The sequence below is a fragment of the Lepidochelys kempii genome, chromosome 9 (genome assembly GCF_965140285.1).
Source record: "Lepidochelys kempii isolate rLepKem1 chromosome 9, rLepKem1.hap1, whole genome shotgun sequence".
Lineage (NCBI taxonomy): Eukaryota > Metazoa > Chordata > Testudines > Cheloniidae > Lepidochelys > Lepidochelys kempii.
The window spans coordinates 74,083,564-74,108,642 of record NC_136388.1 but is presented as its reverse complement, the minus strand read 5'-3'; the positions used below and the strand labels follow the sequence as shown (position 1 = coordinate 74,108,642).

The 25,079-nt window shown below is 41.0% G+C and overlaps 1 protein-coding gene across 1 annotated transcript in view; it reads left to right on the top strand.

Annotated features, from left to right (window-relative positions):
• Positions 1-25,079, top strand: part of LOC140917643 (connector enhancer of kinase suppressor of ras 2) — a 461,714-nt gene that overhangs the window by 390,817 nt on the left and 45,818 nt on the right. Inside the window, exons 16-19 of the mRNA XM_073360900.1 lie at positions 1,131-1,179; positions 15,656-15,704; positions 16,741-16,916; positions 18,148-18,221. Of these exons, the coding sequence (XP_073217001.1) occupies positions 1,131-1,179; positions 15,656-15,704; positions 16,741-16,916; positions 18,148-18,221 (348 nt within the window). The remainder of the gene's footprint in view (positions 1-1,130; positions 1,180-15,655; positions 15,705-16,740; positions 16,917-18,147; positions 18,222-25,079) is intronic.

Below are 25,079 nucleotides of genomic sequence, written 5' to 3'. Positions count from 1 at the left end.
TTCAAAATTTATTTCAGGACTAACCCATGCCAAGCAGCATGGGGATCTCTTTGCTTATGTCTAGAAATCTTTGCCCCTCCCAGTACAGACAGCATAAAAGAGATTCAGTTTCTCCTAGTCAGGGATTTTTATCCCCTCCACTCCAGGGGCAAAACTGATGGGATGAGTTCATGCATAGGTCTGTCCTCCTTGGAGGTAATTAGGAACGCAGTCAACAGGGACTCTCTTCTTTGATGCTACACCATCCCTCATTTGCCTTCAATAGGCCATCTTGTACGAAGGATGAGCCCTTTACATTAATACTTCTTTTCCTGTTCAGTGAGTTACACAATATCAGAGGTTTACAATGCAAACTCTCAATATAATTTTATACAATGGGCTATAGAGATTATAAATGAGATTAATACATGCCGCATCCTACAAGTATTTTATCAAGTCTAAACACTGTTACATTGATCAGAATGTGTTTATCTAATATCTATTTTGATAACGCTAACACACAGGTAAGCAATGCATTTGCAAGTGTTCAGTGAGGCCTGGAGCCTTGTCATGAGCTGGAACCTGGTCTGCCAGCATCACACTAACCTACCAACTATATCATCTGGTGCCCTCTTTCGGCCTGAAGGTTGCAATGGTTGGTATGGCCCTCTTCCAGCCATATAAATTCCCATTGATACAAGACAGATATCAAGGTGATGCATACTACAAAGAACTTGCAACCTAGGACATACAAGACTCCCTAAAGACACAGAGGAAAGAATCACTTCAAATCATTTTTTAAATCTATTTTTGTCAATATTTGCATTAGCTAGACTTCAGCTAATTAACTTTGAAGATTGTTAGGACAAAGACTTGCAAAGGGATCAGACTTTCTTACACTGAATTTGTCTGTTTGTAAATCAGAATGTTGAAGATGGACCTGGATCCATTTTTAATACTTCAGTTGTATAAAGTGCACATATTAGGTATATTTTCAAAGTGCTGCACAGGAATTTAGCTACATGATTTGCATTTACCATCACTGGGAGTCATTCAGTTAAATCACTAAGCATGCCTGAATATATGTCATTTTTATTCGGATTCTATTTGTTTTCTTTTATACTCTAAAATCTTCTTCATCTCTGTCATAGGTACGCTAGTTCTGCCAGTGACCGTCAAGGGAGCACATCCATGAGGAAGGTAAATAATTATTGCACTACTTTAAAAACAAAAAAAAAATGCCAACCAATCTAATTTCATTATTATGTAGTATTTATTTGTTAGTTTGTATTATAATAATGCCTAAGAGCCCCAGTCATGGTCTAGGACCCCATTGTTCTAGGCGCTGTACAAACCCAGAACAAAAAAGACAGTCCCTGCCACAAAGATCTTACAATCTAAGTTTCACAGTCATATCTTGATGTAAAGGATACTCAGGATATTATAGTCTTTGAGGTTTGTCTATCCTGATGAAAGACCTGAAATTTCAAGATTTCTCAAGTAATACAGAAACAATGGACAACATTATATTTACAAAAAAGAGTAGTCCAAGGCATGCTTTAAAGCTCAAAGCATTGAAAGTGCATTCAAATTACCTGCAAAGATGGTGGATTAGGCATTGGAAGGAATCTTGTAAATTTTCCAAGGCACACATGAGTATTGGGAGAGGGGTTTACTTTATTTTGTCCTTATATTTCTAAGAATCTCCACTGTGTATGATTTTTAAACAATGACAGGATTTTTATATCAAAATGTGTCTCTTCCCTTCTTTAGGCCAAAGTTTTGGCTTGCCCTGTATGCCCTGCCAGGGACTCAGGAAACAAAAAACGACCCCTCCGTCCCCTACACTATCTATCTGCCTTGCAGATTACTGTGCAGGGCTGGGGAGCAGCTCCTGCAAGACCACTATTCACCACTCCCACCCCGTGCAAAAGAGGGTTGCAAATAAGAGAAACCCTAACTCTTCCTCCTAACACACCAGCTGGCACATCTGTGCCCAGTTACTTCCTCCAGGAGCAATGAAGAAGAGGAAATTTTGACTTTGCATCACAATTCAGTTCCAAGTCTCTTTCTGGGTTAACGTAATTATGCTGCCCCAGACCTTGTGATAACTATACAATCAAGCCCTACATTGTTTATTTTGTTTATTAATTACTTAAATGTAATAAACAGATAATAGGGTTGAATTTAAATAATGGTACTTACTTCATCTGTAAATCTCAAAGTGCTTTACAAAGGAGGTCAGTATCATTATCCCATTTTACAGACAGGGAAACTATACAATGGTATAGAGCAATGAGGCTACTTGACCCAGGTCACCCAGCAGATTAGTGGCAAAGCCAGGAATAGAACCCAGTTCTCTTGATTTCTAGTCCAGTAATCTGTCCACTAGGCTACATATATTCTTTTAAAACACTTTAGTTTTAATCCACCTATGTAGCTTTAAAATTATGTCTACATAAGAGAAAATTATATTTGATTTTCTTTGTTGATTTTTGTCCATGGTTTCTTTGGACAGAATTCAACCTTCATATACAACATGCAAAAACGCTGTTGAACTCAATGGAAGTTGCATCCACGTAACTGAGGGCAGAATATAGTCTTCTGACAGACTGCTATGAATTTCCATTTCCTTCTGGTTATGCGCTGCGTAGCACACATTCTTAATAAACAGAACTGAAATGCGCTGGACAAAATGCCTTGGTGTCCAGTCACTTTTTGCTTATTACCTGAATTTGCATTCTGTTCAAATTAAGATGAACGTTTGTATCAAATTGTATAAGCAAGTGGATTTGGTGATTAAAGTTCTCTTAAAGCTTTGAAACAAGAAACAGACTTTTAAAGGCTCCTACGAATTGACTGATAATATCACACCTTTAAATCTGAGTCTAGATAAGGCCTGTGAAAAGGTATAAAGGGCTAGTCCCTGTAAATGGGATTTTCTGTAAGTATGTTGACCATTTATAAGAATGAAAGACTTCCCAATTAAACTCATTGTTGCTTAATATCTGTATCTCAGAATGAGGATTAGAAAAACCTGAGAGAGGACATGCCATCTGCAAGGATAGGCATGTATGCAAGTAGCTAGAAGATTATAAATAGATGACATGTTTTTTTGTGGCCAGATTTCCAGTTTTTAACAGTATAGAATCAGGGTTTTGCAGACAGGTCCTCTGCTAGTGTAAACTGGTGTAGCTCCAGTGAAGCTGAGGAGCTATATCTGAGTATCTGTCTAGTTCATGATAGAAGCTGCTCAAGCTGTTCCATGTTGGTAAGATGTAAACATAATTGATAGTTTACTGTCTGAAATTCCTAACTTAGGCAGCAATCCTGCCCATATGGTGAATGTGTATTTGACTGAGTGTTGTTATATATCTGCTCATAGTGCATAAAGTTAATCACATGTGTAAATCTTTGTGGGACTTACTCAGGCACTCTTGTCTCTAGTACCAATGAGATATTAACTCCTGAATTTAGGAATAATAACCCTACATTAAACTAGCCATTTTAAAAATTGTGTAAAACCTTAGCCTCCAGCATGTTCTTGACACTTTATGCACCAGAGAAGACAGTGGGAGAGAAGAGTACTACCTCTTCTGCAAGACAAAATTTTAGTTCCTCAAAAGAGTATTGAATAGACAATCAGAATGGGAAATTATATCAATTTGAACCCACTCCACACTTTTCAAAAACTCAGTGCTGATTGGCTTTCACAGTTATGAATGAAATTGCTTACATTTGACTTTGGACAGCATCATACTGGCCTCCTCTCACATGAAGCTGTCCAGTGAGTCTTTCTCTCGTCTGTTAGAAGTGAGATGCCACTTGTGATAAAATAGGGGGAAAGCTAGGAAAGTTTATCAAACAACTGTACTGATTGAAAAGTTTTCATTACATCTAATTGTCCAACTGAAGGAAGAAGTAAACAAATAGGTGTTTGAAATGAGATGCATGTGGAGCAAACACTGATCTTTCATGAAACACCTATTCTGTTGTCAGATGGCAGATAAATATGTGATGAGAGGTACTTGCTGTGATTCCTGGACCTGGTAGGCCACTTGAACTTCCTCCAAACAGAACTCTCTCAGCATCATATGCCTGGCCCTTGATAAATGCTGGAGCACTTCTTACCGGTACTGATCTGTCCCCCGGGTAGCTGTGCTGTTGCTGATATAGTAGCAGTAGAGGCTCCCTTCTACAGTGACAGCTATGCACAAGCTATTGGTACTGTGACAAAGTTCCTGCTCTACCTTGGTGGGTCTTGCGCTTATTGGCGGATTTGCTCGTCTTGGAGCTTCACGGCAGCCCTCAGCTTGGCCGTTTTTCTGAATTCACAGTCCAGGTCGACTCCTCCTGTGTCTGACCAGGAGTTGGGAGGATCTGGGGGGAACCCGGGCCTGCCCTCTACTCTGGGTTCCAGCTCAGGGCCCTGTGAAATGCAGCTGTCTAGAGTTCCTCCTGGAACAGCTGTGCGACAGCTATAACTCCCTGGGCTACTTCCCCATGGCCTCTTCCCAACACCTTCTTTATCCTCACCATAGGACCTTCTTCCTGGTGTCTAATAATGCTTGTACACCTCAGTCCTCCAACAGTCTGCGTTCTCACTCTCAGCTCCTAGTGCCTCTTGCTCCCAAGTCCTCACATGCACACCACAAACTGACGTGAGCTCCTCTTTAAAACCCAGGTGCCCTGATTAGCCTGCTTTTATTGATTCTAGCAGCTTCTTGATTGGCTGCAGGTGTTCTAATCAGCCTGTCTTAATTGTCTCCAGAAGGTTCCTGATTGTTCTGGAACCTTCCCTGTTATCTTACCCAGGGAAAAGGGACCTACTTAGCCTGGGGCTAATATATCTGCCTTCTATTACTCTCCGATAGCCATCTGGCATGACCCTATCACAGTATGCATAATGAAACATCCATTCCAGTGACTGAGATAGTACACAAATACAGGAGGAGAACTAACTGCGGTGATTTATAGGCCTCCCCTTGAAGTACATGTTCTTAGAAAATCTTTCATGTGGAACATGTTTGAGATGGGTGGGAATGATGGGTTGACCTCTTGAACCCTCTCTTTTTTTCGTTCTCTCTTCCTGGCCCAGAAGCCCATTCCTGCTGCTACCTACTGCACTGAGGAAATTAGACCTCTGCTCACTAAAGGCATAAACCTGTGCTATTGACAAATTGTTTCCAGGTGTCACTTCCACCTGCTTGCTATCTCCCCAGTCAAGCTAAGGAAGGTAAGGAATGCTGGAAGGAGCTTCCCTTGATGGTGCATCACTACCTTCCATACAGTCTACAAAGAACTCTCACTACACCTCCTCCTTTCTCACCCCTACCCTCCAGCTTAAATATCACCACTGCTGACAAACACTTGATCCCCTGCTTAGAATCATAGAATATCAGGGTTGGAAGGGACCTCAGGAGGTCATCTAGTCCAACCCCCTGCTCAAAGCAGGACCAATCCCCAACTAAATCATCCCAGCCAGGGCTTTGTCAAGCCTGACCTTAAAAATATTTAAGGAAGAAGATTCCACCACCTCCCTAGGTAACGCATTCCAGTGTTTCACCACCCACCTAGTGAAAAAGTTTTTCCTAATATCCAATCTAAACCTCCCCCACTGCAACTTGAGACCATTACTCCTTGTTCTGTCATCTGCTACCACTGAGAACAGTCTAGATCCATCCTCTTTGGAACCCCCTTTCAGGTAGTTGAAAGCAGCTATCAAATCCCCCCTCATTCTTCTCTTCCGTAGACTAAACAATCCCAGTTCCCTCAGCCTCTCCTCATAAGTCATGTGTTCCACTCCCCTAATCATTTTTGTTGCCCTCTGCCGAACTCTTTCCAATTTTTCCACATCCTTCTTGTAGTGTGGGGCCCAAAACTGGACACAGTACTCCAGATGAGGCCTCACCAATGTTGAATAGAGGGGAACGATCACATCCCTCAATCTGCTGGCAATGCCCCTACATATACATCCCAAAATGCCATTAGCCTTCTAGGCAACAAGGGCACACTGTTGACTCATATCCAGCTTCTCGTCCACTGTAACCCCTCGGTCCTTTTCTGCAGAACTGCTGCCGAGCCATTCGGTCCCTAGTCTGTAGTGATGCATGGGATTCTTCCGTCCTAAGTGCAGGACTCTGCACTTGTCCTTGTTGAACCTCATCAGATTTCTTTTGGCCCAATCCTCTAATTTGTCTAGGTCCCTCTGTATCCTATCCCTACCCTCCAGCGTATCTACCTCTCCTCCCAGTTTAGTATCATCTGCAAACTTGCTGAGGGTGCAATCCACACCATCCTCCAGATCATTTATGAAGATATGGAACAAAACCAGTCCCAGGACCGACCCTTGGGGCACTCCACTTGATGCCGGCTGCCAACTAGACATGGAGCCATTGATCATATCCCGTTGAGCCCGACAATCTAGCCAACTTTCTATCCACCTTATAGTCCATTCATCCAGCCCATACTTCTTTAACTTGCTGGCAAGAATACTGTGGGAGATTGTATGAAAAGCTTTGCTAAAGTCCGGGAACAACACGTCCACTGCTTTCCCCTCATCCAGAGAGCCAGTTATCTCGTCATAGAAGGCAATTAGATTAGTCAGACATGACTTGCCTTTGGTGAATCCGTGCTGACTGTTCCTGATCACTTTCCTCTCCTCTAAGTGCTTCAGAATTGATTCCTTGAGGACCTGCTCTATGATTTTTCCAGGGACTGAGGTGAGGCTGACTGGCCTGTAGTTCCCGGGATCCTCCTTCTTCCCTTTTTTAAAGATGGGCACTACATTAGCCTTTTTCCAGTCGTCCGGGACTTCCCCCGATCACCATGAGTTTTCAAAGATAATGGCCAATGGCTCTGCAATCACATCTGCCAACTCCTTTAGCACTCTTGGATGCAGTGCATCCGGCCCCATGAACTTGTGCTCGTCCCGCTTTTCCAAATAGTCCCGAACCACTTCTTTCTTCACAGAGGGCTGGTCACCTCTTCCCCATGCTGTGCTGGTCGTGAAGACAGAGGCAAAAAAAGCATTGAGTACATTCGCTTTTTCTACATCCTCTGTCATTAGGTTGCCTCCCTCATTCAGTAAGGAGCCCACACTTTCCTTGACTTTCTTCTTGTTGCTAACATACCTGAAGAAACCCTTCTTGTTACTCTTAACATCCCTTGCTAGCTGCAACTCCAGGTGTGATTTGGCCTTCCTGATTTCACTCCTGCATGCCCGAGCAATATTTTTATACTCCTTCCTAGTCATTTGTCCAATCTTCCACTTCTTGTAAGCTTCTTTTTTGTGTTTAAGATCAGCAAGGATTTCACTGTTAAGCCAAGCTGGTCACCTGCCATATTTACTATTCTTTCTACATGTTGGGATGGTTTGTCCCTGTAACCGCAATAAGGATTCTTTAAAATACAGCCAGCTCTCCTGGACTCCTTTCCCCCTCATGTTATTCTCCCAGGGGATCCTGCCCATCAGTTCCCTGAGGGAGTCAAAGTCTGCTTTTCTGAAGTCCCGGATCCGTATTCTGCTGCTGTCCTTTCTTCCCTGCGTCAGGATCCTGAACTCGACCATCTCATGGTCACTGCCTCCCAGGTTCCCATCCACTTTTTCTTCCCCTACTAATTCTTCCCGGTTTGTGAGCAGCAGGTCAAGAAGAGCTCTGCCCCTAGTTGATTCCTCCAGCACTTGCACCAGGAAATTGTCCCCTACACTTTCCAAAAACTTCCTGGATTGTCTGTGCACCGCTGTATTGCTCTCCCAGCAGATATCAGGGTGATTGAAGTCTCCCATGAGAACCAGGGCCTGCGATCTAGTAACTTCTGTGAGTTGCCGGAAGAAAGCCTCGTCCACCTCATCCCCCTAGTCCAGTGGTCTACAGAAGACTCCCACCACGACATCACCCTTGTTGCTCACACTTCTAAACTTAATCCAGAGACACTCGGGTTTTTTTGCAGTTTCATACTTGAGCTCTGAGCAGTCATACTGCTTTCTTACATATAGTGTAACTCCCCCATCTTTTCTGCCCTGCCTGTCCTTCCTGAACAGTTTATATCCATCCATGACAGTACTCCAGTCATGTGAGTTATCCCACCAAGTCTCTGTTATTCCAATCACATCATAATTCCTTGACTGTGCCAGGTGCAGGACTTCCAGTTCTCCCTGCTTGTTTCCCAGGCTTCTTGCATTTATGTATAGGCACTTGAGATAACTCGCTGATCGTCCCTCTTTCTCAGTATGAGGCAGGAGCCCTGCCCCCTTGTGCGCTCCTGCTCGTGCTTCCTCCCGGTATCCCACTTCCCCACTTACCTCAGGGCTTTGGTCTCCTTCCCCCGGTGAACCTAGTTTAAAGCCCTCCTCACTAGGTTAGCCAGCACTTCTACTGCTGCTCCCCAGGCATATGGCACTATAATGTACACATACTTACTCTAAGGCTGCACTGCAGGTGGGAGCATCTACTTGTGTGTTTTCAATGTTTTTATTGCGCTCGGTTATTGGATTAAGGTAAAAACCCTTGAGGGTGAGAATAGCTGAGGTGTAAACAACCAGATTTTCTTCAACATATTAGTTTCCTTAAATCTTTTCAGCTAGTCTAAATCACTGATCTCTGTTGTATTATTTAAACATAGGTGCAACTTTTCAGTTAGGTAATTTTGTGTCAGCTAAACATGTTCCTCTCTGTGGTTATGCTGAGGTTTGTGTCGCTGCTGGAACTTCACGAATGCAGACTGTTGTCAGCCTATGTTTTGTGCTACTCTTTTAACATCACACTTCATGCTGTGGTTTTGAGAAGAGGCCATAAATGCTGACAACCATGGTACATTCTCTCATCTTCTGGCTGGTTCCCATAGCCACTCTATGAATCATTTTGAAGTTGCAAGTGTAAAATGTTTACTTATACTGTAAAAAGAAAAGGAGTACTTGTGGCACCTTTGAGACTAACAAATTTATTTGAGCATAAGCTTTCGTTGAGCTACAGCTTGAAACAATGGGTGTTACCATACACCCATTGTTTCATGTTTTCTGTGAATATAAAATCTCCCTACTGGATTTTCCACTGCATGCACCTGATGAAGTGAGCTGTATTTCACGAAAGCTTATGCTCAAGTAAATTTGTTCGTTTCTAAGGTGCCACAAGTACTCCTTTTCTTTTTCTGGATACAGACTAACATGGCTGCTACTCTGAAACCTACTTATACTGTGTAGCCTAAAGTGGATTATTTGGTTCCATTGCATCTTAAAATTTGAATCTAGAGTTTTGTAAGTTACCAAAGCATTCATTGCTCAGTGTATTCACTCATGCCCTTTTTTCCTTGTTCTTTTAACTGGCATAATTTTATATGCTGTTCAATACACAGAAGTAGGAGAATGAGGCTGATTGACTCATAATTTAAAATTGCAAGTCTCTTCTGTTCTCTGATCTATTGTGCTTCTATTCTCACCATTTTTATGTTGAATCAGATCTAGAGATTTGTAATGGATTATGAATAATTTGATATAGGCATTCTCCAGCTCATTCTAAGGAACTACTACTCTACTTCTCAACCTGTTCTGTTTGAATTTTTAAGGAATTGTAAGCAGTCAAGCTATTTCTAAAAATGTTCTGACGATATCATTTATTCATTTTAAATGTCATGTCTTATCAATGTACATTTCAGCTCAAACTTTGTAACCTATGCTTACAGAGTATGGCTCTTCCCCCCGCCCCTCTGCACACACACTCCCCTAACTCTAGTGACTAGACCACTTACAGATTTATGTGTCTGCTACAAATTTTGAGATAAAAGATTTATTCCTTACTGTATATGACCCACCCAGGGTCATTATGTCACCGCTACATGGCTGTGAAAAGGCTTCTATAAATAGCAGTCATTGTGCTCCCAGCACTCAGCAGATTGGGGATTGCACACTCTGGGTCCTGAAAATGTGATGGAGAGGAGCAAGGGCCATGAGACAGTCACCTGCAATGGCCCACAGAGAAGGGACAGTGTATTAGAGCAGGAGTTCTCAACCTTTTTCTTTCTGAGCCTCCCTGCTATAAAATTTCCACAGCCCACCTGTGCCACAACAACTGTTTTCTGCATATAAAAGCCAGGGCCAGCATTAGAAGGTAGCAAGCAGGTCAATTGCCTGGGGCCTCCATGAAGCTAATTTGCTCAAGCTTCTGCTTCAGCTCTGGTTAACAGGGCTCAGGGCCCTGGGCTTCGGTCCTGCATGACAGGGCTTAGCCTTTCTGCCCTGGGCCCCCATGAGTCCACCACTCGTCCTGCTTGGTGAACCCCCTGAAACCTATTCATGACCCCCAGGAGATCCTCGACCCCTGGCTGAGAACCACTGTGTTAGAGGGAGCAGCCTGCTCCATTCTGATTCATCCCCATTCACAAGAAGCATAATCATTCTTTGGGCAGTCTGGTTGCACAGCACATCTTACTCGCTGCTCTGGTTTAAAATAAATACGTAAAAGCCACAATACATTGTTTAATTTTTTTGCCACTTTTTCCCATTTAACAGCCATTCTATGTCCTCGTTTCCAATATTTCTCCTACAAACAGCAACAGACTGCTGGCCTTTCTCTCTTCAATCTTCCATGCCACTCCACAGGCTTGAAATACAGGTCCCCCATCCAGCAGATGGAGAGAATTTACTAAGTCTTTGCATGATATCATACCTGTTACATTTATGGATTTTGTCAGTCTCAGAGTTCAACTCTATCTATCTGCAGCACGTCAAACATTGTACTGTTGTTGGCTGGGAGAGTGGCCAGAACAAAAGAGAGAATGGAGCAGGCCTAGAAAAATAGGAGAATGACTCAGAGGCTAGAAGAATTTCTGGACACACGTTAGTGTACAGCTGCCCCTGGAGCATTGCTATAGACAGTGGCAGTCTGTGGGTACTCGGTCTGGTGTGCAGTGAGCCAGGCTTCACAAGAGTACGGCGTAGCTGATTCCTGCGAGAGATTCGGGGCCAGAAAGTGCTCATGCTGCCAAATATGGCAGGTCGCTTCTGGCTGAATTTTAAGGGGACAACGAGCAGGCCTACGATGATACTGAGACAATCCCTCCCATCCACCACTGTCATTTAAAATTATGCCTTGCTTAAGCCTCTCCAGCATTCAGAGTCCTCTCTTCAGATGCTCCTATTATGTGGTATGCTTGTGCAGTGTTTAAATTATAACCCTCGTTGCATATCTTTAAATGAATTATTGTACATTTTATAATCTATATTCCACATTCAACCCTTACTCATAAGAAGGATGTTCCTTAATGAATAATAATTAGACTATGCACTTATTACAGCACCTTCTCTCATAGAAACTCAAAGCCCTTTACAAAAATAAGTAAGCATTATTCTGATTTTACATATGGATAAACTGAGACACATAGAAAAGTGACTCGTACAAGGTTACACAATGAGTCACTGATAGAATCGTCAGTTGAACCCAAGTCCCTTATGCCCAGTCCTCTGCTCTAACCACTAAATTGCAGTTGCCTCTGTAACTAAACCCCTGTCTAACGAATAAAATCATAAATTTTTAAAGTAGTAAAATATTGTTGCACTTATCATAACACTGTAACTGCACAATTTTTTTCAGGTTCTCATTGTTATTTCATATCTACAAAGGACTGTTGGTATTTACAGCTTCCCTCTGTGGCCCAAACTATAGTCACAGTCTAATAATGCCATCTTGCTGGGATTTATACTTAATCTTTGCTTTGTGCTGAGCTAACTCAGAATATCTGATGTATCTGCAAACAGTCTTGCACTATTGAGTAACTTTTCAGCTATTTTTGTCTCTCATTTCAGGCTACACTGTCAGGGGAATTTCTGATGAAAAGAACAGCATAACGGGGTATATTTGCAGTGGTATTTGTTTGGCCTTTTATGTGGTCTACTTATTCAGAAAAATGCTACTTTTACAGAATGTCCTCCCTGAACAGAAAGATCTTGCTAAGCTAATAAAAGCACCAAATGCCCATGTCTCATTTTATATAATTTTTATAATAGAGAAGAAATGGTAATGGAAGGAATCTGGGCCATATAGTTCGAGTTCTGCCAGTTTTCCTGTAATAAATGTCTATTTTCAGGGGGAAATAACTGAACAGAAAGAATTTTATGAATACTGAAATTCAGCACAAAGTTTCAACCCAAAAGCAATATTTTTGCAACAAATTTAAGAATACTCAGTTTTGTATGTTTAAATTGGTTGTGTGGAAATAAAAATATAAGTTCACCAATTTAGAGTACTATCTTAAACTTTTCACTGTGGTCTAAAACATATAAAATGGCAAGCAGTTAGTCTAAATTAAACATTTGTTTATTATTATGATCTAATATTATATTCAGAGCTTTGTGTGTTCTGCAATTCATGGCTACGGAACTTGCTGTGCACAATTGAGCTTCAGAATCTAAATTTTCTTTTTAAAAAACCCCATATTTTTAGCCCATACTGGTTGCAGAGATAACATTGAAAACAGGATGGAGTACACACTGATGTCTGCCTGCATATGCATATAGGCTGAAACTGTAGTCTTAGGTAATATTTGCCCCATGTATTCCACTTGGTTGTTAACTCTGAAGCTTAAGGACAACATTTTAATATTAACAATAACTGTCTCACTGATTATCATTTTAGGAGAAATATCCAGTTAATGTGCTTTTCTCACAATCTCAAACTTCTTCCCATACTTGTCTAGGGACCAGAAGTCATAGCCATGTCCTACCCATCTGCAAAAATGTCATCTAGCCCTATGATAATTTCTGAGATGAAATAAGGCATTATCAATTCAAAAATATTCACGTTGAAAATGAAAATGTGAAGACATAAAATTAATTTAATATCAAAATAAATAACTGGGCTGGAATATTGTACTAATTATATAATTCACGTCTAGGCATGCATATCATGGTCATCATCCTGATGTCTGAGTCTTTCTTCCAACCCATCCCCCTTCTCTCCCTTTAGCCTTCAGCAGATCTTTTTTCCTCTCCTCACTCCCTTTTCTTTCTGTGTTCCAGCCAGGCTCTTTGCCTCTCAGATTGTAGTATATTTTGTTTTCATTTTGTTCCAGAATTAAACTAGGAGGAAGAGACTATGTAAACCAACAAGAAGAGCCCTGCTGACCTGTAGGGTGAGATAGGAATAGAAATGAGATGAAAGACCCCAAACTGCTCCCATTGAACAGTAGCAAAGTTCCCATTGACTTCAGTGGGAGCAGAATGCAGCCTGAGGGAGGGTAATGATCCAAAGGGATTGGGGTTTGGTTTTTAAAAATATTTAGAAAACAGTTTCCCTTTAAACATTTTCTCAGCCCCCAATCTCTTTGCATTTGAGTGGTTTCTTTGATTTGTTTTTGGAAAAGGTGAATTTCTTTGTTTTTTCTCCTTTTCATATTAGTAGTGATGTTTTTCTGTTTCATGTGAAGGAAATAAAAAGCTAAGGTGGTGTCATTTTTGCTGGTAATCAGCTTGAAAATCCTGAGAACAAGAACCAGTCTGGGCAGAAAGGGATTATAGCAGCAAATCAGAGCAAAGATCAGTGCAGTGTGGTCATTGAGAAATAACTACAGTGGGATTATGCAAATACCTGCACAGCTGACAGGAAGGGGTTTCACCCAGTACAAGAATTCACACACTGTGTGGTTATTGAGAAATAGGCCTACAGAGACAAATCAACCCCTTGGAGGCAAGCAGAGCACAAAGAGTTGTACTAAAAGGGAAACAACCACTGTACAGTTAAGTCTCAATAGCTGTAGAGTTTCTTGTACTCTGATTTGCTTAGATTATTGTATCTATTGCTTATGGTTATGATCAACTTCCTTAAAAAAACTGCTGCTTAACCACAGTAACTTCTAGTTACTAGAGTGTTACAGATAGATGTTTAATATGGTAAAAACACCTGAAATACTGTGTACATTTATGTGATGGATGTAGACATTATATTATTTTTTTATTTATTTGTATTATGGTACCAGCTAGAACCCCCTGTTAAGGATTAGGACCACAGTGTGCTAGGCACTATACAGACAAATATCAAAGATGACAGTCCCTGATCCAGAGAGCTCACAATCTAGATGTCAGACAGGACAAAACAGATGAAAAAGTATGCCTTTCATTCACCATGCGATGCTGCCCTACATTCAAAAACCAGTTGGAGAACACTTCAATCTCCCTGGTCACTCAATTACAGACGTAAAAGTTGCAATATTACAACAAAAAAACTTCAAAAACGGACTCCAATGAGAGACTGCTGAATTGGAATTCATTTGCTAACTGGACACCATTAAATTAGGCTTGAATAAAGACTGGGAGTGGATGGGTCATTACACAGAGTAAAACTATTTCCGCATGCTTATTCCCCCCCTCCCCCACTTTTACTCTCACCTGCTTGTCAACTGTTGGAAATGAGCCATCCTGATTATCACTACAAAAGATTTTTTTTTCTCCTGCTGATAATAGCTCACCTTAATTTGTTAGTCTCTAAGGCGCCACAAGTACTCCTTTTCTTTTCACCTTAATTGATCACTCTCGTTATAGTGAGTATGGCAACACCCATTTTTTCATGTTCTCTGTGTATATATATATCTTCCTACTGTATTTTCCACTGCATGCATCTGGTGATGTGGGTTTTAGCCCACGAAAGCTTATGCTCAAATAAATTTGTTAGTCTTTAAGGTGCCACAAGTACTCCTTGTTCTTTTTGCTGATACAGACTAACACGGCTGCCACTCTGAAACCTGCCCTACATATGTGTCTGCAATGCCACAAGCTCCTTGCCTTTGCTCTGCTAATGACTACAGCCGCAGCAGCCAGCAGTCCACTTCTCCTTCAAGCTGGCCTGTTCTTTCTCCCGTGCCATTCCCATGCATAAAAAATCTCCCCACTCTCCATTAAATAATACTTATGTTTTAAAATGAATAAAAATGACTTACTTTCCATTGTTTTCCGAATTAATGGTATATTCTGCGATCACAAAAGAATGTTACTAAATTTTGGGTGTAATTTCATTGCTACAGCAGGCATGTACCTGGATATAATTAGAGGACTTGTATATGAGTTCCCACTAATATGGCATTAAACAAAGACTAAAGTCACATATTAACTTTATAAGATTCAGGACAGAAATTTCCCCTTGAATTGATTAGTTGTGTGTTACAGTTTAATTTATTTTTAAAATGAATGATTATGTGACTTTTTGTTATTATATAATGCCTGTGAAACCCCCATGAAATGATCTCCTCACTATTTCATAAGGATTCAGTCAAGAGCTCCTGTTGACTTGATAGGGAAGCATGTGGCTAAATACTCCAGGTAGCTCTGTGAAAATACAGGTGTTAGTTTATTTATTTAGCATTGCATTGTTCTGCTTGTTTGTTGTTTGTTTTTATCCTCCTATTATTATAAAACAAAATAACACCAAAGGAGATTATTGTGATTGCTCAGTACCACCAATGATTACTACCGTTTTTTGCTGCCTAATAACTACAATTTGTGTTACTTTTATTACAATATTTTATAATATGATTATTAAAAATTAAGATTTTCTCGTGCTTGAAATGGCAAAGATAGGAAGATCATGGACACAGACAATCATTAATGAAGAGATTACTGTATATCAACAGAATAACATGGTTTAATACTGCATGGACTGGTACTCATCCATATTTTTTTCTCTCCTTATAGTCTTTCCACTACGCTTCCCTGAGGGTAAAAACCAAAAAATGGTCAAAAGGTAAACCATTTCAGTTGATAAATATTCAAAATTTAGAAAATGAAGGCCCTATTATGGCTTTAGAAAATGAAGGCCCTATTATGGCAATGGGAGGAGTGTGGGTCACGTATACAGATCCACTGTCGGGATCAGACCTAATTCAATGGAATACTATCAAGAAAAGGGTAGTAATTTAATGTGATCTAACCTTCTGGCACTGCTTCACAGCTGTCAGACAAATATAATGTATGTAACAATGTAAACTTGATTTTTCACAGTAAAACATCTAATGTTTTAATTAACTTTGCAGTAGGCTTTTAAGGAAAAATTATACAATATTAAGAAAAAATTCTGTTTGATAGTGATATCTGTAAGACAGAGTGACATTTCAGGGTTATCAACTAGGATGTGTTGAAGTAATGAAGACAAAGTATTTTCCTGTTACAGAGCATTTAAACTAAGTTCAGTAAATCTAAAATATTGTTGATGAATTAAAATCAGAGTACAAGTATTGTGGGCATATACTGCTCCATGATTCTTATGGAATGATGATACTCCCTTTTTTCTTGACAATAAACTTCCTTACCAGAATTTGACTTATTTTAGGGCAGCTAAAATTAAGACCTAAAAACGGACTGAGGAAGTGGTGTTTGGATTTGGATCAAGATTTAAGTTTATGCCACTTAAAGACCAAATCAGGACTAGGTTTTTGGTTTGGATTTGATGATGCCAAAATATCACAAACTATTTTAATGAGATTTCGGCCCCATATGGCAGAACTCCTTTGAGAATAAATAATTGGATAAGATTTTATTCAATCCAAACCAGAATTACAAACCACGCCTCTTCTATCTTTGCATCCATCTGGAAACCAAAATCATAGGACATGTCTAGATTCAGGAATTATAATCTGAACCACCCTCCACCCTGAAATTTGAAGGGTTTCAGTTTAGAGGTTCCTGTTTTGGCTCATCACTAGTTTTAAAAAGTAAGTTATTGTATTTATTTTTGTAGCAATAGGATCCCTCAGTCTCTCATGTTATCTTCCCATTTACAGGGAGCTCTCTGACTAGTGGGAGCAGGAGACGGATTTCCTGCAAAGACTTGGGCCATGGAGATTGTGAGGGCTGGCTGTGGAAGAAAAAAGATGCCAAAGGATACTTTACACAGAAATGGAAAAAATACTGGTTTATTCTGAAGGATTCTTCATTGTACTGGTACACAAACCAGAATGTAAGTATATGCTACACTGGAAAGAAAGAAAAAACAGCCTAAATTAAATTTTGCTACTTTTTAAATAAAGGAAGCTAATATTTACCAATTAGTAGTTAAATACGCAGAGTTTACTTGGACATGGGTCTGTGATACATGGGTCTGGATGGGAAAAAATTCAGCTGCAATGATTCAGTTGAAGTCTTCAATCATCTATGTGCAAGTCTAACAATAAAATAGTTACATGGCATTCTTCAAGAACTACAAGTGTCAGAAATAAACAGTACTTCTTTTCCATATTTGTTATTCATTAGGTTAACAAGATGTTTGCTGTCATCTTGCCCTACTATCAACAGTGTGGGGAAATTCAGCCATGAGTTACACCTGGGATGAGTTCATCCCTACAGTCTAAAAATTAAACCAAAGTGAAAACCTGACTCAGAGGAGCAGTTGATTTGAGTCATGGAGACTTATTTTCTTAGATTATGCTGAGGGCAATAATAAAACTGTTTGAATGTATGCTTGTATGTATGATTATGTTGGGGGTAATAATAAAACAGTGTGAGTGTATGCTTGTGTTGTGTGTATACCAATATATTTATTGATGTGTCTGCAAATGTCAGATGGTACTCCTTATGTGTGCCAGTGGTTCCCAGGCTGTGTGGTACGTAAACCACCAGTGATCTGCGCAGCACTTACGGGTGGTCTTCAGAAAGCTGGCCTGTCATATTGTGCCGGTTGTCTTCTTCCACTGTTAAATGACATTTAAGGAAATGAAAATTACATGAAATATTTTCCTAATATTACTTTTCCATGCAAACAATTGTTGAAATTGCCACAGTAATGTTTTCAGTCACCATTAGGAAGGGAGGTGTCCACAATACAATAACTGTTAAGATGTAATATACTCTTTAAACAAATGGGTTCAGATTCCTGCTATGATGTTGAAAGTAATTTTCACATTTGAATGTGCTTTGTATTGTCTTTAACACAGAAGGACTGGTGTTACTGTGGTTACTGGTGTTAGTGAACTGACAAGTCGGTCACTTTATAAAAAACTGTCAACAGCATATGTTTAAGTAAACTATCTTCATGAATTAACAGTGTGGGAACAATGTATTCTTTATCTTTATTCATTGGACTTGACCTGGCTTTTGACCATAAGTCACAGCTGTCCAGTTTTCATCTCCTGTTTCTCTCTTCCTCAATAATGTACTCATCTTCACCTGCACTTCCTCTTCTCTTGTGATAGGATGAAAAAGCAGAAGGATTCATCAGTTTACCTGAGTTCAGGATAGATAGAGCCATTGAATGCAGAAGGAAACAGTGAGTATGAATCACACTGTTCTACAAATGAAAGGATCACCTTTGTAAGGATATCATGTAAAGTATGGCTCTGGGGAAAGCAGTCTGTCTGTCTTTATCTAGAATGCAAAAAGTTCCAGAAAAGGAGTTATATAGAAAACCCTAAAACAGACCGATACTGTTTTACAGCCTCATGGGCACCAGTGTTTCTTATTTACTTAAAAAAATTAACTTGAATTAAGTGGCATAAACTGTAATGCAAATACAAACAATTAGAAAACTCTTTCTTAGCTATCCAGATACCTAATTCCTATTTTAATGAAATGAAAGAATCCCGGGGGAAAGTATATTAATTAGGAAGTAGATAAAGATTTCTTACTGTGATGGGATTTACAGAACATAAAAATGGCAATACTTATTCGGACCAAAGGTCCGTCTAGCCCAGTATTCTGTCTTCTGACAGTGGCCAATGCCAGGTGCTCCAGAGGGAATGAACAGAACAGGTAATCGCCAAGTGATCCATCCCCTATTGCCCATTCCCAGATTCTGGCAAACAGAGGCTAGGGACACCATCCCTGTCCATCCTGGCTAGTAGCCATTGATGGATCTATCGTCCATGAACTTATCTAGTTCTTTTTTTAACCCTATTACACTCTTGGCCTTCACAACATCCTCTGACAAGGAGTTCCACAGGTTGACTATGCGTTATGTGAAAAAATACTTCCTTTTGTTTGTTTTAAAACTGCTGCCAAATAATTTCATTTGGGGACCCTTAGTTCTTGTGTTATGAGAAGGAGTAAATAACACTTCCTTATTTACTTTCTCCACATCAGTCATGATTTTATAGACCTCTATTATATCCCCTGTTAGTCGTCTCTTTTCCAAGATGAAAATACCCTGTATTATAGTTGGGATTATGTTTTCCAATGTACGTTATTTTGCATTTATCAACATTGAATTTCATCTGCCATTTTGTTGCCCAGTCACCCAGTTTTGAGAGATCCTTTTGTAGTTCTTCGCAGTCTGCCTGGGACTTAACTATCTTGAGCAATTTTGTATTATCTGCAAATTTTGCCACTTCACTGTTTATCCCTTTTCCCAGATCATTTATGAATATATTAAATAGGACTGGGCCCAGCAGACACCCCTGGGAGACACCACTATTTACCTCTATCCATTCTGAAAACTGACCATTTATTCCTACCCTTTGTTTCCTATATTTTACCCAGTTACTAATCCATGAGAGGACCTTCCTTCTTATCCCATGACAACTTACTTTGCTTAAGAGCCTTTGGTGAGGGATCTTGTCAAAGGCTTTCTGAAAATCTAAGTACACTATATCCACTGGATCCCCTTTGTTCACATGCTTGTTGACCCCCTCAAAGAAGTCTAGTAGATTGGTGAGGCATGATTTCCCTTTACAAAAACCATGTTGACTCTTCCCCAACAAATTATGTTCATCTGTGTGTTTGTTACTATAGTTTCAACCAGTTTCTCCGGTACTGAAGTCAGACTTACCAGCCTGTAATTGCCGGGATCACCTCTGGAGCCCTTTTTAAAAATTGGCGTCACATTAGCTATCCTCCAGTCATTTGGTACAGAAACTGATTTAAATGATAGGTTACAGACTACAGTTAGTAGTTCTGCAATTTCACATTTGTGTTCCTTCAGAACTCTTGGGTAAATACCATCTGGTCCTGTTGACTTATTACTCTTTAGTTTATCAATTTGTTCCAAAATCTCTTCTGACGACACCTCAATCTGGTACAGTTCCTCAGATCTGTCACCTAAAAAGAATGGCTCAGGTTTGGGAATCTCCCTCACATCCTCAGCTGTGAAGACCGATGCAAAGAATTCATTTAGTTTCTCCACAGTGGCCTTATCATCCTTGAATGCTCCTTTAGCATCTCGATCATCCAACCCCACACTAAACCAGGGCAAGGCACAGACAGCAGTGGGCTTGGGATGCCCCATTCCCCAGCTGCTGCAGGGCATGCCCTAGGTGGAGGGATAGCTTAAAAGGAAACTGGTAGCCCAGGGGAAGTGGGAAAGGAGCTACAGGCTGCACCAGGAAGTGAGGCTGGTGCCTGGTGCTATGAGGAGTGGCTACAGCATTGTTAAGACTTTCCGGGAAGCGGTGATCCAGATTCTCCCCCTCTCTTTGGGAGTTGAAAACTCCCAAAAGACTACAAAGAATGGGACATTGTCCCACTGGCAAATTAAGTGGCTATTTCTAAGTCTGTGACCATGCCTCAAACAGAGGATACACAGCCCGACAGGAAGCAACCCAGGGGATAGTATAACTTGGGGTGGACCAACGAGTGGTCCAGACACTGTAATGCTTCTCTGGGGGTCTGTGTTGGAACCCAGTGGAGTGGGGGGACTTGGGTCCCCTAACCTTGCTCCCCTGTACTTCTGCTATGACAGAACACTAAGAGGAGGGGAAGAAACACTCAGGAGGGATTGAGGCCCACTGCATATGACCTGGATGAAGCCCCTTCAAGAATGACCAGGACAGGAAGTATTGTGGAGCTACTGCCTGACTACTAGGCCAGCTGGCTATCGACTGACATTCAATTTAGTCTTTAAGAATGGGACCACCTTCTGCAGAGCAAATAGTGTCCCAGAGTAGAATCATATCACTTGCTATCCTTGTTAATTTGGAGAGAGTGCTAATATGCTGAAAGTGGTAATTTTTCACCCTATTTTAGGGGAGAAAGGTATTCCCAGCTGTTATAATATTTAGGTTCCAAAGGTTAATGGGTTGAAGCTTGGGTATCTCAGCCTCTCCACTGGCCATCTGTTCATCACTATTAGTGGCTTGTGCTCCTGGCACAAAGCATATGATAAATTTACCCATCTTTGTGGCATATTTAATGCTAGATACTTATTGACAGAACTTGAAAATTCTATCTGGCCAGCAGTGCTGCATTTGGAACTAACAGCTGCTGAATACAGCAGGTTTAACACAACAATTCTAGTGCTTTGAGACTAACACATCTCAAGAAGTCCTGATTTATTCCCATCACTTTTTTTCACACTCCCTGTAAAATATTGAAAATCCTCTGCCTTAGGGAATTGAAGAGAGCAGCATTAATTATATTCTCTTACTAAAGCTTTCCTAGTTATAATTTAATGTCCTGTATTGTTTGTTTGTCATGCCTCTTCAAATGATGAACATGGCATTGGTCTCTCAAAAGCAGGCTTCATACAACTGTGATCATATGAATAATAAACCACTGGTAATATTCATTAGGACAAGGAATGTTGATCAGGATAAAAGTTTTCCTTAGTCACTTTTATTATAATCTCATGATATTATTAAAGTCTCATAAACAGAAGCCAGATCTACAACTTGCACTTTTATTTCTCCTTTCCTCTGAGGATCTCAGGGTGCATTAAATTAAAATTTAGCTGAGTCTCACAATTACAGCCGGGTATTATAGATTTTTCAGTTTGCTGCCAATTCTGAAGAAAAAATTACATTTCAGGTTGAACCAAAACCTTCTTTTTTGTTGTTGAGATTTTCAAATGATCTGAAAAGTTGAAAAAAAATGAATTCAATTTTGAGCATTTTAAACTATTTTTATTCTTTTAAAATACAATTAAAGGAAATTTCTAAACAAAAAGTTTCTTTGAATGGAAAAATCAAAATGTTTCATTAAAAAGTGTCAACACATAATGTTTCAATTTTGGGGGTGAGGTTTCAAAATGAACAATTTGGCAAAACTGACATGAATTTCAGTGTGATTGAATCTGCTTTTTTTCACTGAAAAAAGTTTGGATTCAAAACTTTTGCCTAGCTCTACTCATAATACCCCTATGAGAGAAGATAGTAACTACTAACAACAATACTTAGCCAAAATATGGGCAGGATAATACCCAGTTTACAGATGGTGTCAGTGAGTCAGTGTGCAGAACTGGGAATGGCTTCCAGTCCCCTGGTCTAAACACGAGAACAGTTCCAGAACATTTCCCAGGGAACAATTCCCATAGAAAAGAGAGAGAGAGATTCTGACTCTAAATTCCAGTTTTCCCCATATTTTTATTAAATTAATCAGATTTAGGGTCTGTTCCTGCCTCAATGACATCAGTAGCAAACTGTCTTTGTCTTCAGTAAAAAAGCAGAAGGCTGGTTCTTCATGTCCATCCAGATAGTAGTGCATGCTTATAAACCTGAAGGGTCAGAATCATTTCTCAGCATTTCTGATTGTGTGATAACATCTGTAGGCAGCTAGAATCTGTTGTTAGTTTACAATCTGAAAATTATTCTGAAATATTAAATGAAAAAAGATTAAAAGACAATAAGTCCCAGGCTCCATGGGGTGCCAGTAAACTCTGCTTTCATGGCTGACTTCCCTTCCTTCTCCTTCTGGAGCATGGATGGTTCAAGCACATTGAGGGCCTTTAGCAGAACCAATCTATTGTGGCTTCCCATATAATGTAAGCCTGGGGAAAGCCTCCCCTCTGAATATACTTATCCAGAGTGGGAGGCCCCCAGAGCACTCACTCACTGAGCCACCATCACACATAGGGATGCAGTACCCTACAAAGCCCCATCTTGGGGGTGTTGTCATCAAAAGGATAAGCCCACTTGTTGTGCCAAAAGTCCTCTATACCTTCCCTGCTGTTGCACTATTACCTTCATAGAGCGCGAGTTTCAAAAATGCCCCCTTTGGGGTCACCATCACCCAGGGGAGGCCTGGAGGAAGCTAAGGCACTATCTCATATGTCCAAATCCCTTCCCTTCATGTCTATCAGTGGTGACAGACACGTTCACAGTGTTGAGTCCACCACTGAGGACCTGCTTCTTGCTAAGGCTTATGGCTTCAGCTCCAGCATAAGGTCAGCATCTCACTCAGGAGGGATTAAGGAAGGTAGCCCTCACAGGACTTGCTTTTGCTTCCCTCTACTTCAGGAGATCTTTTTCACTAGATGGGGCTTTTTTCACGAGAGATCTTTGAGACTTGTTTTAAGTTCAGCCCAGAACCAAGAAACCTGAAAAAATCAGCACCTGATCCTCCTCTCACACTGTTGTATTTCATGAGTAACTCCAGTGAGCATATTGAAACTACACTACTGCTAACTGTTTTAAGTAAGAAGAGCATCAGGCCTATGTGATGTAAATAAGGACAGGGAAGAAGAAAACTAACTCACCTTGATCAGCTTGATCAATCGGTCCTTCAGCCTTCATATAGATTATGCCAGTCACAACACATCTTCCATTTTTCTCTTATCCTTGCCTTCCTTCTTCATGTGCAGCCATGCCTTTTCACAATAAAATCTTCCCATCTCTTTGGAGGTTGACCAAGTGATCTTTTCAGTTTCCGTGGATACCACTCAATGACAGCTGTAGCCCATTGATTGTCAGTGAGCCTAGCTATATGCCTAAGCCATCACATTTTACTGTACGTGCTTTCAACAACGACATCTTGCACGCCACTCTGCTGTCTGATCACTTCATTGGGGACTTGGTCGTGGATGGAAAAAAAAACGGTTACTCAGCTTCTCGTAACTGTTGTTCTTTGAGATGTGTTGTTCATGTCCATTCCAACTAGGTGTCTGTGTGAGCGCATGCACAGCAGCCGGAAATAATTTTTTCCCATAGCTGCGTCCGTCATGTCGGCCTGGGCTTTCGCGGGAATCATGCCTTCACAGCGCTCAATATAGAGCCCTCCTGACCCCCTCAGTTTCTTCTTGCTGACTACTCCAACAGAGGGGTAGGTATTGGAATGGACATCAACAACACATCTCAAAGAACAACAGTTACAAGAAGGTGAGTAACCATTTTTTCTTCGACTGCTTGTTCATGTCCACTCCAATTAGGTGACTTCCAAGCCTAAATTCTGGAGGCAGGGTCGGAGTTGACTATTGATTGGAGTACTGCTCTACCGAAGGCCGCATCATCTCTGGCCTGCTGGGTGATCGCATAATGTGCAGTAAATGTGTGTATGGAGGGCCATGTCGCCGCTCTGCATTTGTCGTGGGTGGGAACCTGTGCCAGGAATGCCGCCAAGGAAGCCTGCGCTCGGGTAGAGCATGCTGTGAGCGGAGGAGCAGGCACCCCTGCCAAGTTGTAGCACTCCTGGATGTAGGATGTGATCCACGATGAAATATGGTGGGAGGAGACTGGTAGACCTTTCATCCTGTCTGCCACAGCTACAAAGAGTTGAATAGACTTCCAGAACAGCTTTGTTCTCTCAATGTAGAAGGCTAATGTTCTGTGAACATCCAATGACTGCAGCTTCTGCTCCCTGCCACTTGAATGTGGTTTAGGATAGAACACTGGGAGGAAAATGTCCTGGTTGATGTGGAATTGGGAAACCACCTTCGGGAGGAAAGCTGGATGTGGTCTGAGTTGAACCTTGTCCTTATAGAACATGATGTAGGGAGGCTCTGATGTCAGGACTCTGAGCTCAGACACCCTCCTGGCTGAGGTTATCACCACCAGAAACGCCACCTTGTACAAGAGAGAGAGCAGGGAGTATGTCACCAGTAGTTCAAAGGATGGCCCCGTCAACCTGGAAAGGACCAGATTGAGGTCCCAGGCTGGGACCGGCTGTCGGAAATGCGGGTATAGCCTGTTGAGACCCTTGAGGAAACGGCTAACCATAGGGTTGCCAAAGACGGACTGGTTCTCAGCACCTGGATGAAAGGCCAAGATAGCGGACAAGTGAACCCTTATTCATGACATGGACAGCCCCTGCTGCTTAAGGTGGAGAAGTTAGTCCAATATACACGGTATAGAGGTGAGAGTGGGTGACAAACTATGTTGCATCGATCAGATTGGGAATCTCTTCCACTTGGCTAGGTAGGTAACCCTGGTGGAGGGCTTTCTACTGCCAAGGAGGACTTGTCTGACTGGGTCTGAACAGGAAA